The sequence below is a fragment of the Ascidiella aspersa genome, chromosome 8 (assembly GCF_963924565.1).
Source record: "Ascidiella aspersa chromosome 8, kaAscAspe10.2, whole genome shotgun sequence".
NCBI classification, from domain to species: domain Eukaryota; kingdom Metazoa; phylum Chordata; class Ascidiacea; order Phlebobranchia; family Ascidiidae; genus Ascidiella; species Ascidiella aspersa.
The window spans coordinates 3,764,617-3,779,529 of NC_139454.1; the positions used below are offsets into that span (position 1 = coordinate 3,764,617).

Sequence of the window (14,913 nt, forward strand, 5' to 3'; positions counted from 1 at the left end):
TTTCTTGCAAGCTTTTGTCCTGTAAAAATAATCCCAAAATTATTTTTGTCTATCATCGAAAATGATTTATTGGGCCACCAAAGAACACGTTTTAGCATATTTTATTAACCATTGTAGAAATTATATGCATTTAACTTAAAGCATTTTTAACACAAATGTTTTTTGCCGTAGCCTTTCATTTTCAGACCCCATGTTTTTCCTATTCTATTCCATATTTTAACATTTTTCCGAATTATCACTTAACCAGAATATAATTTTCGTTCTAAAGCTGAGATTAGTTGTTACCTGCACAATATCGCAGCAATGGCAGAACAAAGAAGGACAAATCCTGCGACCCCGACCCCGATATACAGCCCGAGGTTGTTAATAGGCGGTTGAGGAACTGTAAACAACAGAAAATTAGGACTAAAGTGTACTAATCTATCCGAAAGACGTTAGAAAAATAAATAGGCAACAAAATGAAAAATATGTTAACTACCTTGATGGCTTTATCTAAAAACGAACATAACGCAGAAATGGTAACATCGCCTTTTTAATTATTTTTAGGCAAACTCTTTGAAGTGTTATTTGTTTAGTTCATTTAACACTCTTAAAGTTCTTGTAAACAGAATAAGGCATTTCTTGAATAAGGGGTAGTAGGCCTATAATGCATTTCAACAACTTTACGAACAATATTGTTTTCAAATAAAACAGACATCACAATAACCCTTTAAATTGATCCACGCCTTCACAAATAGTTCTATCAAGTAGAAAATGCCATCACGGGCTATTTCGACATCCTTACTTTTATTTGTGTAAAATCTTGATTCAGTTCACTAAGCAATACTTACCAGTCAGTTTAACTTGTTTCGTTTTGAGCAGTCCGCCATTGTATGCCTCGCAATAATAAACTCCACCAACTGTGGCCTCGGTTGCTGTAATGTTGAGGGTGGATATCACTGTGTAAGCTTCTACCACGTTAGTTTGCGAGTACGACCCGCTTGTACAACAATATGCCGGTACGCCTTCTCTGCAAAAAAATCAACTTAAGACCCTAAAATAAAATAAAATAAAAAGTTGATTTTATATACCGGGTACCTTCGGAAACCTTATTATTGACATCGGTAGGACTAATCAGGATAACAGTGCAAGCATGTCCAGGCTAGGAAAACAACTAGCCTGCGGTGAGGTGCGAACTGACGACCTCGGTCATACCGGAACCGTCGCTGCATCCTGTTCGTGAAACTATAGTATGTGATGAGGTTCTAACTCACAACGTTGGTCATACCGGGATCGTTATACCAACTTAACTACACAGGCTAAGAGGGGAGCAAGTCAAGGACCGGCCATGGCACCGTTGCCTACTGCATCCTGTTCGTACTTGCAACTTCAAGTTAGTGGCTTAACAGGCCAGATAAAGCAACTAAACCATGTAACCCACGTGGATGTTTTTTTAAAGGGAAAAAACATGCTGGTTGTGATAGGGAACTAAATTTAAATAATTGTTTGCAAATATGGCTTAACTTACATCAACGAACGTCCAAGGTGTAAAGGTCACCAACCCCACCCAAAAAAATCAAACTAACTTGAGAATAAAGGGCTACAAGTACCTTGCTGTGAGCTTTGTATTAAGTACTCTACAAAACACGACACTGAGACACAGACACGTTTTTATCAGTACTCACCTTCTCCATTTGATGCTTGGAGTTGGATTACCGGAGCTGACGCAGCTCACAGACTTGGTTTCCCCATTCTTTGCATCCATAGCAGTGGTCGATATCGTCAGGTTTGGTTGAACTAGAAGTTTTGAAATATCGAGTGTTAGTTTTTTCGATAGTTGTTTTAATCTTTCAAGGGCGTCACATATAGTGATTATATTTTGTATATAAACATTATTGTGGTATTGAAACGCTTCCAGGTATATTATTCTATGACAAATGTATTTGTATTGAATTTTGAGAAACTAAACCGATTCATAATAATGGTTTTCTGTTTCAACATATGAATAATAAAATTAGGTAAATTCCTATCGCTGTGTGCGCCACAAGTCCAACAAACTTTCATAGGCGTCGCGAGACAAAATAATTGAGAAACACCAGTTTACACCTGTTTTTCTCCTTTTAGTCATTCTTTTTTACTTATTTTTCAAATTTTTTTTATTTTTTTGCAATTTAAAAAAATGACTTTATAACGAAACTTTGTAAATTTTCACACATTCCTTTGTCAGAGTCTTAAAACTAGAAAGTTATTGTAAATTATTTTAATTGTTTTTAAATAAAAAATCACCTGTGACGTTCAAAGTCAACGTCAATTCACCCCCGACAGAATTCTTGGCTACTTGACAAACGTAGCTTCCACCGTCAGCAACATCCACCATCTTAACTGTGAGGGTTTTTGACACGTACGTCTCATCCGACGAATCGGACTGGTGAACGTTTACGCTTGGGTTGCTTGTCACTGGAACTCCATTTCTGTAACGTTATAATGGGACAGAGGTTCTAAACCGGGGTTACCCCTAGGCGGGGTTGGAAATTTAACCAAAGCACTAGGGGGGAGTTAAAATTTGACCATCATAAATTTATAATCCAATGCTGCATTTTTATCCTAACAGTTGTGTTGGATTGGTAACAGTTGTGTTGGATTGGTAACAGTTGTGTTGGATTGGTAACAGTTGTGTTGGATTGATAACAGTTGTGTTGGATTAGTAACAGTTGTGTTGGATTGGTAACAGTTGTGTTGGATTGATAACAGTTGTGTTGGATTGGTAACAGTTGTGTTGGATTGGTAACAGTTGTGTTGGATTGGTAACAGTTGTGTTGGATTGATAACAGTTGTGTTGGATTAGTAACAGTTGTGTTGGATTGGTAACAGTTGTGTTGGATTGGTAACAGTTGTGTTGGATTGGTAACAATTGTGTTGGATTGGTAACAGTTGTGTTGGATTGGTAACAGTTGTGTTGAATTGGTAATAGTTGTGTTGGATTGGTAACAGTTGTGTTGGATTGGTAACAGTTGTGTTGGATTGGTAACAGTTGTGTTGGATTGGTAACAGTTGTGTTGGATTGGTAACAGTTGTGTTGAATTGGTAACAGTTGTGTTGGATTGGTAACAGTTGTGTTGAATTGGTAATGGAAAAGTATTATCTGCAAGCAGGTTATTGTCGCAATTGGTTTGGAATACAAAACGGAATCATTGTGGCCCCCTTTAAAAAATTAAAGCGACGCATCAGGACGTCGCGACGCACGGTTTAAGGTTCAATAGAGTAAGCTATTAAATCCAAATCAATATAAAGCCGATTTGTTTTACTAGCAGTGGTTCTCAACCTTTTACGGCTTACTCTCCCATAAAAAATCTCCCATAAAAAATGATACATTGCGGCACCCCGACTAGAATTTTCGTGGAGTAATTTACTGAAATGTCACTATAAACTAAACTTGAAAACCACAATCAATTCCGCGCATGGCGGAAAATGTATTTTCATTTATTATAATCATACACAAAGAGTTTGTATCAAAATGCTTACCACTAATAGGCAAAATCAAATTTCTCGAGATTTCCAAATATTTCGCGGTACCCCTGAGCATTAGAAATGGCACCCCAGGATGCCGCGGCACCCCGGTTGAGAACCACTGTACTAAAGTCATGTCACGTCAATCAACCAAATAATCTAAGTTACAACACAACAATATTTAAAGCATAATAATTACAATACCATCGCATTAATACAAACGACATATTAAAGCCAAATACATAGTAATATCCACGACAGAAGAACATCTAAATCTGAATCTAACCTTTCGGAATGCTTACCTAAATTAATTTAGCTATCGACGTTTAATCGTCCAGTTTGTCTCACCGTTAGGGTGCCGCTGTTTTAAGAACAGGTGTTTGGGGATAGTGAGGAGTAATGTTGAAGGTTAGAAATTGTGTTAGGGTTAAAATAATTAGGCAAGTTAGTGATCTACTTAAGGAAAACCTTGTACATGCCTGATTATGGCCATTTAGGTCTTGTTTTGACGAGTTGAAGACGTATTTCAATTTAGACGTTATTACGAAGTATTAGTCCTATTTTGGTCTTATTCTGAACTGTGGTTTTTAATCAGATGTTAATGTTGTTCTTATGTGGAGCTCGTCAATTATTACAAAGCAGTAATCAAATAGCAGAAATGTTTACGTCGACGACAAAAACATGTTAAAAGGCACGTTCGGTATCACAACTGATGAAAATGCTGCAGGTAAATAACCAATTTAAGTATTGCGAAGCATTAATCAAAGAGTACAAAAGTCTATCGCCTTAATCGACGACAAAACCTGTCACAAAGCACGTTTGGTATCACAACTGACGGAAATGTTACTCTTTAACAGCCTAAACGCACCTCAGCCAATTAACGACTGGTGTAGGATTTCCTCTTGACCTGCAATAGACTTCCTTGGTGTAGCCGTACAAAGTAAAGTCCAACAGGCTTGGAATCATTGAAATGGTACTGGCCCCAACTAAATCACAAAATACCAGATTTTAGAAAATGCGTATAAGTATATAAGAAACTCCATTTTACACCATAGGTGTTTTTTTCTTGTTAAATTCGCTAAAAATTTAACCAAACGAAAAACACAGAAACAACACAATGATATACAAAACTTTGCCCAACCGAGGGGCCACAATTAAACTTGAAATAGAGTTTTATATAGACAAAAAGTTGAACAGGTTATATCAAAATAGCAAGGTTAATAAATCTAACGTATTTATCGTATGTCAACGTTTGACAATTACCGTATTGTGAACAAGTCGTTTTAAAAAGACTCATCTCCCAGTCAAGTCATCTAAAAATAATTTAAGTCGAACTTAAGTCTTTTGCAAATGCAAAAAGTCCCAGTCCGCAAGTTACGGTTGCTCAAGTCAAGTCATTATGAAAGCAAGTCAACTTTAAATCATGTCATTGACATAAAAGCAAAACGTTAAATCATTAAAATTGGAAAACTCGTTTGGTTATAAACAACAATTCCACTAAAAAATAACACAAACGCCATAGACAGTTAAATTTACTGAACAACACTTAATTTAGTCCAATATATTTGGCAAAATGACTGAAGTCCAAGTCAAGTCATTTTTTCAAAATGTTCAGGTCAAGTCAAGTCATTTTAGTCGCAATACTTCAGGCAAGTCAAGTCATTTTAGTCGCAATACTTCAGTCAAGTCAAGTCATTTTAGTCGCAATACTTCAGTCAAGTCAAGTCATTTTAGTCGCAATACTTCAGTCAAGTCAAGTCATTTGAAAAGTGTGATTTGAGTGCACTTAAGTCAAGTCAACGATTTAAGTTATTACTACACTGGCAATTACTCGTCATTTGTTGATAAATCAACACACTTTAGGTCGTTTTACGAAACATTTCCACTATTTGTTTAGAAATAGTTACAACCTAGCAAAAAAGTAAAACCATTAGTACTCGGTCCTGGCGTGGGTGTTGTGTTAGTCTTTCTCTTTTCTCTAAAGTTGATGTCGTGGCCTTGTTTAACAAATACAAGAGGTTTTCCGAATTTGGAGTGAACTCCAGCGACACCTTGCGACGACAACACTGCAAATAACTGGACGTTAAAGTAGGAAATTCGAAACCCCTAAGTGATATTTTTTGCTGGTTTCGTACTCACCTTCGTTTGCGCAAAGACCCAACAAAACTAACATATTGAGGATTGACGCCATTTTAACAGTCCTTTATAGCTATAAGAGATTACAAGTGTTTAAAGGTCTAGATCTAGAAGAAAAAATGCTGTGATTATTCTTTAAAATATTAGTATATTCATTTTGGAATACAATCCACGTTCCACGTTTTTTAGTAATTCAAAAAAATATATACTATTCAACAGAATCAACATTTCGTTATTTACAAACCTTCAGGAATATATTTCGTGCCATTATAAGGCAAGGTAAAAGCGATAAAACACAAAAAAGAAGAAAAAGAACAAAGGTAACAGCAAAAGAAGGCGATGTAATATGTCAGTTAGGTGTAAATAAGATAAAAAGGTGCCGATGTGGTGTCGATGTTACGCTCTGGTAAAACCACACAATTCGATAAAACAGAAACCAAATCTGCGACTTAAATTATCAGCTCAATAAATATAGTAAACTATCTGTCAAAATTTTTAGCAGTTAAGGTACCTCGCGCAAAGTCAAGTCTTTACAACAAATGGTGAAGCATCACATATCAACACAGCCGACTTTTAAACATATTTCTAACGCTTCCTAAGCAACTATAGCACCTCCAGCTGTAAGAACGTTTGCTTATAGGCTGTGCTGAAAGGCATTTATCTGCACAATCTGCCGACTCATTACCGGTAGATTCAAACGCCTTAAGTTGCTCCAGGCTGTTGTGGCTGTGGTTTTACGCTGCACACGTGATTATGGACAGAGGAAAGTTCTTGGAAATTGACAACGGCTAGAACTTTTAGATTACATTCGTACTTTAAACTACAAGCACGTTTCTGCTTACCTTGGTAGGGCTTTTTCCCACCCTCGCGTAATAAGTACATAGCAGGAATTAGGGAATTTTTCAGGCTCAAAGGCACCAAGCATACGATAGCATGATGTGCGTACTGCGTCATGTATCCTTTGATTGTTCAAAATCAAACGTGTGCAATTTTATCCAAAATCATTAGAAGGGAAAAAATAATGGAGTTTTAGACGTTTATTCCCGGTTGTGTTGGTAAATTTTTAATTGTGTCAGACCCAGTGTAATTTTATAATCGTTTAAACTAAAAGTAAAAGTTATTGGAAAAATTATTTAAATTAGTCAAAAAGCCTTGAAGCTAATTTCCCTGTGTTGTCAAGGTCAGAGTCAAGGTTGCGCAAAAGTCGTGTTGCGACATTCCTCGCGTGCCCTATTGTTACGTCACAGTTTGTAAACAAGCTGCCGACGACTGGGCAGGTCCGGATTAGAAAAAAAATATTGCTGTTAACTGCAAACTCTATACATTAAGCATAGTTGAAATACGCCTTGCTCGCACTGCTTAGCGGCAACACCATTCCATAACCCAAGTTAAATTAATGATTTTGTGTTTGCCATTACTTCGGACGCAGCTTTCCCAATCAAAATTCCGTGATTACTTAACTTTACTTTTTTAACAGTCATGCAATGGGCTACATTGAAAATTCAGTAAGGTTTAATTACGTTTTGCTGGCATTTTAAATCAAATGTAACCTAACCAGAACTTTGCCTAAATATATCAGTTTTTACCTTTTAGCTCGTGACTGACAGCAAATTTATTTTGTAAAGCACAAGTACTTTTTTGCTTAACTTAGTAGAAAAAAATTGTGTTACTGTTCTATACTGCCTTGGCCTCCAAACGCATTGCTGTAATGTGCAAGTTTTGTAACAAGTTCAAGCAAATTCAACCTTAAAAAAAATAATATCTCGATACTGTGTCTATACAGTCCGAGTTCTTATCATTCTTACAACCCTAGCCTTACCGCAATTTCATTCTGTAAAGAACAAGTAATTTTCCACTTTACAGCAATTCGTGATCTAGCCTCATGTACTTACCAGCAACAGCTGACGACTGATCACAAGCCAGCCATCGAAACCAGGGGATTCACCGTGACGTAACGGAAATATTCGGCGGCTCTTGATAACTCACGAGGGAAAGTACCGAATGCACTACGTCGTTGAGAATGGAGCATTTCATTTGTCGGTGTGTGAAAACATTTCTCCTTTGGGGCATTGGCGTGATGTTGTAGTTGGACGAAGAATGGATATTGTATAAATACAGCTTCTCTAATAAATGTAATTCATAACCAACGTTTCAGCAACCTATTCAAATCGCCTTTTTCAGGGTGAATGACAACGAACGGACCTAGTACAATTTATAGAAAACACACAGCGGAAAAAATGCAGAAAAAGACGCAAGAAATAACATTCTTTCAATCAATACAGTTTTGCAATTTTTTTATTTAAATATATGCACCACAAACCAATGGGATAGACAAAAGAGGCGAGATAAAACACACAATAGAAGTTACGATTTAGCAGGGAGGCATTGAAAGACAGCTGGAGATTCGGGCTTACTTAGACTGGTCTTCAAAAGAGCCTTGTCCCTTTGCAGAGAAAGTCATTTATTTTATTATTCTTAGTGGCGATAAGAAGACGTTCAGATTTCAGTATCGCAAGATTGCATGATATTCACAAGAGTCATATCCGCTAAAGTTTCTAGCGATTCGATAAAATGGAAACAATGTTGGCACACTTCCACACAAGCTAAATCACTAGCGAATTCAATAAATCCGCAAAAACCAGAAATTGTAAAAGAAATATTCTTGTTTTTCAACCAGATGATTTTTAGACTTTTTATAACAGCAGGTACAAAACATAAAACCATTTGTTTAATTTGACCTAAATATATAACATACATATTATTATTACTTTAAGTATTTTATCACCTGAAATTCATAATATCAAAAGTATAATATTTAAATGCTCTTAAGTAACTGTTTTTAAAATGACTTGACTTTAAAATACGACTTGACGTATGTTAAAGCGCATTAATTAAATCATTTGAGTAAAATTACGTTATTTAGGTAAATTAATAAATGTAATAAATGTTAGTTTGTTATAAGTTTTGTTTTCTGTCTTTCCTCTGCGCAATATCGGTCAGAGTAAACGTGTTTACACCTTTTGTAAATTTAACATTAACTTTAAAGCCACTACTGTGACTTGAAATTGGTTTGCGTCACTATAATGACATTTGACTCGGACTTGATATTTGTTGAAAATGACTGGACTTTGGCTTAAGTTAGTAGACTGGACTTGGACTTAAGTTAGTTTGAAAATGACTTGACTGGGACTTAAGTGTTTTGCAAATGGCCTTACTGAGACTTAAGATCATTTTGAAATGACTTGTTTACAACCTGCTGCAAGGTTTGCAAACTATTCATGACAGTGCTAGTTTGCTTAACAAAATGCACCACGAAAACATATCTGGATGAAGTCTAACCCACATTTGCATAATCCTCGTCCAATTCATAAGGCGGCATTTCTTTTTCAACTCCTGCCTCTTTAAGAAACCGCCTCATTTCGATAATTGCCCTGTTCAGTTCAACGCTCACTTTTCGAATAAACGGATTAAAGTCAAACTTGGCCTTTTGCCTTTTGAACATCCCAGTAAGGTCTTGACTGAGACAGGCGAGTCTCTCTTCCAAGTCTATTGGTTGTACGATTTTGTTGCTGGAGAATTTGAGCATCTCCCTTGAACTTTCGATCGGGTTTTCCACAATGTCCTCGTAGTACATCACAAGTTTTCTCTTCGGGCAGTTCATCACTGATCTTATGACCGTAGTCCATTCCTTGATTGGTTTCTGGATTGACTCGACCGTGATTGCTGCGAAAGTGTTACAAATTCACGTTTTTTTTAATTTTTTTAATTGATCAGAATCGGGAAAATGTTTTAGTAGGAAAAGCTTAAAGCAATGCCGACAGTCTATTACGCAAATCTCAGTCGATTTTGAAAGAATGAAACAATGAAGCTTTGAAAAAGTTCACATTAAAATATGTTTATTGTTACGTGTTATGTATCACATATGTTATTGGCTTTAATTAGTTACTTCCATATGATTCGCAAAATTATTTTAAACATCCTTTAATACACGTCATTTTGCCATATACCTCGAACCACGTAAAAACATTAATGTGATATACAATGTAATATTACATACATCGTGCGATACTTGTGATTTAGATTTACAATTTTTGGCCTTAAAACTTAAATTTTCTTAATATCTATGTATTGAGCCAAAAGTTTAGCAAATTAGAACGACAAGTATAATAACACAAAATGAAAATGCCTAAATTACATTACATTTACAGTTACATTGAAAATTGTAGTTAATTACATCAATTACGATTACAAATTACAATTGATCCAACTCTGGTCTACACCATGTAATTATCATAGGATCAATATTACGTGATTCATAATCACGTCATACAATCACATGATGAGTTTTCACGCGCTCACCATGTTTCCCGTGCTTGAAGAGCTCGTGAGGAATGGAGCGCATGTGAAAGCCTCCTGAGTACATGAAGTTTAAGAAGGAGAGCAGGGCTCGGTAGGGATTCCTGATGAGAAGTATCACGTCGGGAGCGTGAGTCATGTTGGGCATCACGCCGGTGAAGAGATGCTCTTTCACGAACACGGTCTTTTCTCGCGAGGCCTCGCCAAGGTAACCTAGTAGGGAAAACAATCAAATTATTGCCGAGTTTTAAGTCTTGCTAAGCCAGCGGTTCTCAACCAGTGGGCCATGGCTCACTGTTAGGCCATGGAAACTTTTTAGATGGGCCACAGACCAATTAAAAAAAAGCTAGATTTATTGAAGAATTTAGTTTCATTTGTGTCACTATACCTAGTTTTACAAAAATAATGGCTTGGGGAGAAATCGAGTAGGAATGTAAATGAAACGTAAATTTATTGTTATATGCTCCGCTATATTTTGTTCTTTTGTTCATTCATCAAATTTATTGGGCCACAGAATTTTTGTGCAACGAAAATGGGCCACGAAAGGAAAAAAGGTTGACAACCACTGTGCAAAACGAATCAGGAAAGTCCGATACATTTTATTCCGATTCCAAAACGCTAAAGTGTTAAAATATTCGCTAGCCGATCTGATACTAAATGACATCAATACAATGCTCAAGCATAAATACAAAAGTTTAAATGGCTAAACGTTTAAAAGTATTTGTCGAACCCATATGATGGATGACATCCATATGTTATTTTAGTATAGCATCTCTGCCGATACCACAAGTATCGAACGAGTACTCATACGACCAAATCGGGTATCGGCTTTAAAGCGATATTATTGAAGTCCATAATATAAATTATGGGTAAACTTCAACCATAGGTCTTTAAACTGTTTTTGTGGCTCACTATTCTAAATAGTATTTTCTAGGCCAGTGCTCTTCAACCAGCGTGCACGGTGCACCCTAGGGCGCACCAAAATATGCATGGGGTGCACCAGTACGAAAGGGTATACAAGGGTGCATCACAAACTTTTGAATGAACCATTTTTTGTGGTGCAAGTTGTATTCCTGTGTTTTGTGAAAAGTTTGAATGCTGTATGAAATCCAATAGTACTTGCAAGCAGCCTGTAGCCATAATCGAACTCTCACCGAAAGTGTGTACAACTTAAATGACCTGATTATATTGATATACATAATGATTTTTCAATAGATTTTTATCTCAGTGTTATATTTATTAAACAGTGTGCATGAGTTCGACACAACAACTTTAAGGGTTCACAAAAACCAAAACAGGTTAAAGAGCACTGATCTAGGCAACATTTGTAGAGATGTGAAACTTTATTAAAAAAACACTATTATTTTTATAGATTAAATATTGTTAGCGATGCGAAAGTTGGCTCTTCCATTAAAATAATTTATCTGAGGGTAAATTGCGAAATTAGTTTCTTTAAGGAAACATTTCTAAAAATGAGACATTTTAACTTTTTACTGAGAAATGTTAACAAATTTTTACTCTACAGCCGCATCACAACTACACCTTTGACGCAGAGTAAGTTATCGTTAAAGATGGTTGACGTGTAAATTTTATCAGAAATCAATGTTGTAACAAGTCATTTTGAAATGACTGAAGTCCCAGTCAAGTAATTTGTAAAACAAAACTTAAGTCCAAATCAAGTATTTGTAAAAAAAAAACTTAAGTCCCAGTCAAATATTTGTAAAAGAAAACTTAATATATAATTAGAGCAAGTCAATTTCAAGTCACCTTTTACGTAGAGTGAGTTATCATTGAAGATGCTTGACGTGTAGATTCCGCTTGCCTTCTCAAGAAGGAATCTCACCCAAGTGTTCCCGGATCCCGGGTAAGACACCAGGAGCGTCTTATCATGGGAGGAGTCTTTAGGAACAAACCCGACGTTCCCGCATCTTTCGTCTTCGACCAACGTCCGGTAAAGCTGCACTGAATCTTTCAGGTCGACGCAACTCGACTTTTGATGGGTGAGGTTGAATCTTGGCAAGAAATGACGGAGATGAATAAAATGTAAGCTTTACCGGACGTTGGTCGGATAGGCAGTGCAATTTCAGCAGCAAGTCGCTACCACCTCACCCTTCTTAACACCGAGCTTGTTGAAGACGGAGATAAATAAAATGTATTTTCTGTGTTAGATAAAATGGCGACAGGAAGTTTTACCGTTTGTGTTAAAAGTTATTTTGATCTTTAAATTTGTTGGCCTTTTTAAACTTGATAATACTAACTTTGTTGGTCTGAAAAATTAAAGACAAAATTGTCATGTCGACTCCTTGCAACAGTTCGAATTTCAAGTAACCAATTGAAGCTATACCTATCATAGACGAGATTACTAAAGCAAACAGGGCTGAAAATAAATTAATTTTCCCACCAGAACGATGACAAATGTTCTTATCGACACGCAGAAGAGAGATGTCATAAATTACGTCAAAACAAGACGTCTAAAATATGTTAACTTAGATGGCCTATAGATCGTTGTTGTGCACAATTATGCGACTAAAACATTTGTCAAAAACAAATTCAAGAATATGGCGGAATGGCCTGGTAAACAGTGACACGGCCCGGTTAATATAAAAACATTATTTTACTTCCAGCAGAAAGTACGAGTAACATAAACTGGTTTTGAAATACGCTGGAATAAAATCGTTTGATTTTATTTTCCAGTGAATTTGTTCGATTCGTTCTTGGAAACTAATTTTCATCATTTTTATGTTTTCAACTTATAACTTTATGCATCTTTTGTTCAAAAGCTTTCTTAGGACTTCAATCTTAGGTGTTAATTTCCAAAGATTACAACAAATCTTATACCTGCCTGTCATTTTTCCACACAAACATATTTCATCCTGTCCGTAAGCTGCCACTGGGTGTCGCAATCGCTCGCACGTGACGAAACAATGCTGGGGTGACGTCACTTGGAAGGCGCGAAACGAGGAATCACGTGGCGGGAGACCGAAGCAGCCTTTGTATCGCGTCTCGAGGAATTCGTCGGTAACTTTATCTGGTGAAATAAAAATAAATTTAAGGGGATGAATGACGTTACCAAAACAACCAGTCAGTAACCAAAACAACCAGTACGTAACAAAATGAACCACCAGATAACAAAATAAACACAAGAAATCATGAAACCAGAACACAATTAAAACAACCAGTAAGTAACCTAAACAGCCAGAACGTGAACATGTAGAGTAGTAGGTTATAACAAAATCATGTAACCAGAACGAACGCAATCAAAAACAACGACAAAGTAACCAAAATAACAGAACGTAAAAGTACAACAGGTCATTTTTTAATCTAGGTAAACCCATTATCTATTTTCTACAGGTCAAATGGTTTTTGCATTTACCAGTGTCCACACAAGTTCCCTTGACAAGCAACAGGGAGTTTCCACCTTGCATTGACCCGCAAACCTCCCACTCGTTTCCACTGCAGGTGACGTCACACAATGATGACGTCATTTTTGCGCTGCGTATTATTGAGCTGTAACACGTGCAAGTGTCTCCGTTAGAGAGGCCGGCGAACGGATGGTTTCTGTTAAAAAATTGAATAAAATCGAATTGCTAATTAAAAACTTTTTGTCACGAGTTGCACTACAAACAATTATTGGCTGAAAAACAAATATAATTATACAGGAAAAGTGGGCCTACTTCAAATCACTTCCAAGAGCTGTAAATTTACAAAATGTAAATTTACGACTGGGACATTTTAAAATTTTAACAAAATACTAGTTTTGAACCTGTTTATTAAAAAGTGCATAAATAGAAACTTTTCTGTAAACGTGTAAATAAAAATTGTAAAAAGTGGTCACCAGGCACGACATTAATCAACACATAACTCTGGTAATTATAATGGATCTAGAATAAATAAAGTTTATTCCTTGTATATTGAAAGATATTTCATAAATTAAAAGTCATATACAAAAAACAAAGCTTCACTATGAAAAAGTTTGTTCAGAAAAGCAAAGACAAGCCATATAAAACGATTTACCATAAAATAAAAAGAGTATAAAATTCATAAAGTAAGGATAAACAAAAAAATTATAAAACAAATACACATCGAATAACAAAATAAACATGATAAAACGAAAAATGTAATATATATTAAATAAAGTCACAAATATATTTTATATCCATCGAATGGTTTTCATAAACTATAAAGAAAAAGTTCTACTCGTTGTTAATAACTCAATACTCGCTACTCGTTTTCGAATGAGTTTACCACCCTTTGCGTTACTAATAGCTAAACCAGGAATAGGTAATCTTCTATTGAAGGGGAGTGTATGACAAGCCAGTGTTGTAAACATGTCATTTTTTTAATGAAGTCCCAGTCAAGTCATAATTAGAGCAAGTCAATTCCAAGTCAAGTCCTTGTCATAAAAGTTAGCCGTTAAATTATTTAAAAACTCGTTCGATTATGTGCAGTATCTTAACTAAAAATAACACAGAACGCAACATATAACAAGCAAATTGTTTTATAATCTTTAGATAAATAACCCAATTTTATGATAAATTTGCTTAATGAAAGCACTTTATTTGTCCAAAGAATCCAAAAGAAGTCAAGTCAAGTCAAGTCGTTTGAAACTAGTGACTTAAGTGAACTTAAGTCATGTCACTGACTTAAGTCAATACAACACTTTTGGAACCTCACAACGAAGGTCAGATAATGGGTTGGGGCGAGAAGGCGATTGAGATAAGGTCTGTTGAGACCGGTCATTTAGACTGCGTGTTCATGCACAAGAGGGCGCAAGTCCACATGTGACTTAAGTGAACTTTGTCATTTGACAAAAGCGACAAATTTTCCATAACTTACAAACGATTTATGAAAAATTACTCGCTTAATTTGCTTAGTGGTCCGTAGTTTGCCCAGATCTGATCTAAACAAACTTAAACCCCTGGCGCCAGAAAACGA

At 36.0% G+C, this 14,913-nt stretch overlaps 2 protein-coding genes across 2 annotated transcripts; both read right to left on the bottom strand.

The window, feature by feature from the left end:
• Positions 1-281: 281 nt before the first annotated feature.
• On the bottom strand, positions 282-4,511 carry LOC146135225 (neural cell adhesion molecule 2-like). The gene is made up of 5 exons (XM_083395711.1): positions 4,355-4,511; positions 2,266-2,450; positions 1,665-1,776; positions 831-1,009; positions 282-382 (listed from the first exon to the last, which is right to left on the bottom strand). The coding sequence occupies exons 1-5, from the start codon at positions 4,450-4,452 to the stop codon at positions 282-284; spliced, it is 675 nt and encodes a 224-aa protein (XP_083251837.1). The 5' UTR covers positions 4,453-4,511.
• A 4,445-nt stretch (positions 4,512-8,956) lies between these two features.
• LOC146135226 (sialate:O-sulfotransferase 1-like) lies at positions 8,957-13,463 on the bottom strand. Its single transcript, XM_083395712.1, has 5 exons — positions 13,352-13,463; positions 12,817-13,006; positions 11,746-11,990; positions 9,982-10,191; positions 8,957-9,345 (listed from the first exon to the last, which is right to left on the bottom strand). The coding sequence occupies exons 1-5, from the start codon at positions 13,461-13,463 to the stop codon at positions 8,957-8,959; spliced, it is 1,146 nt and encodes a 381-aa protein (XP_083251838.1).
• Positions 13,464-14,913: the final 1,450 nt, after the last annotated feature.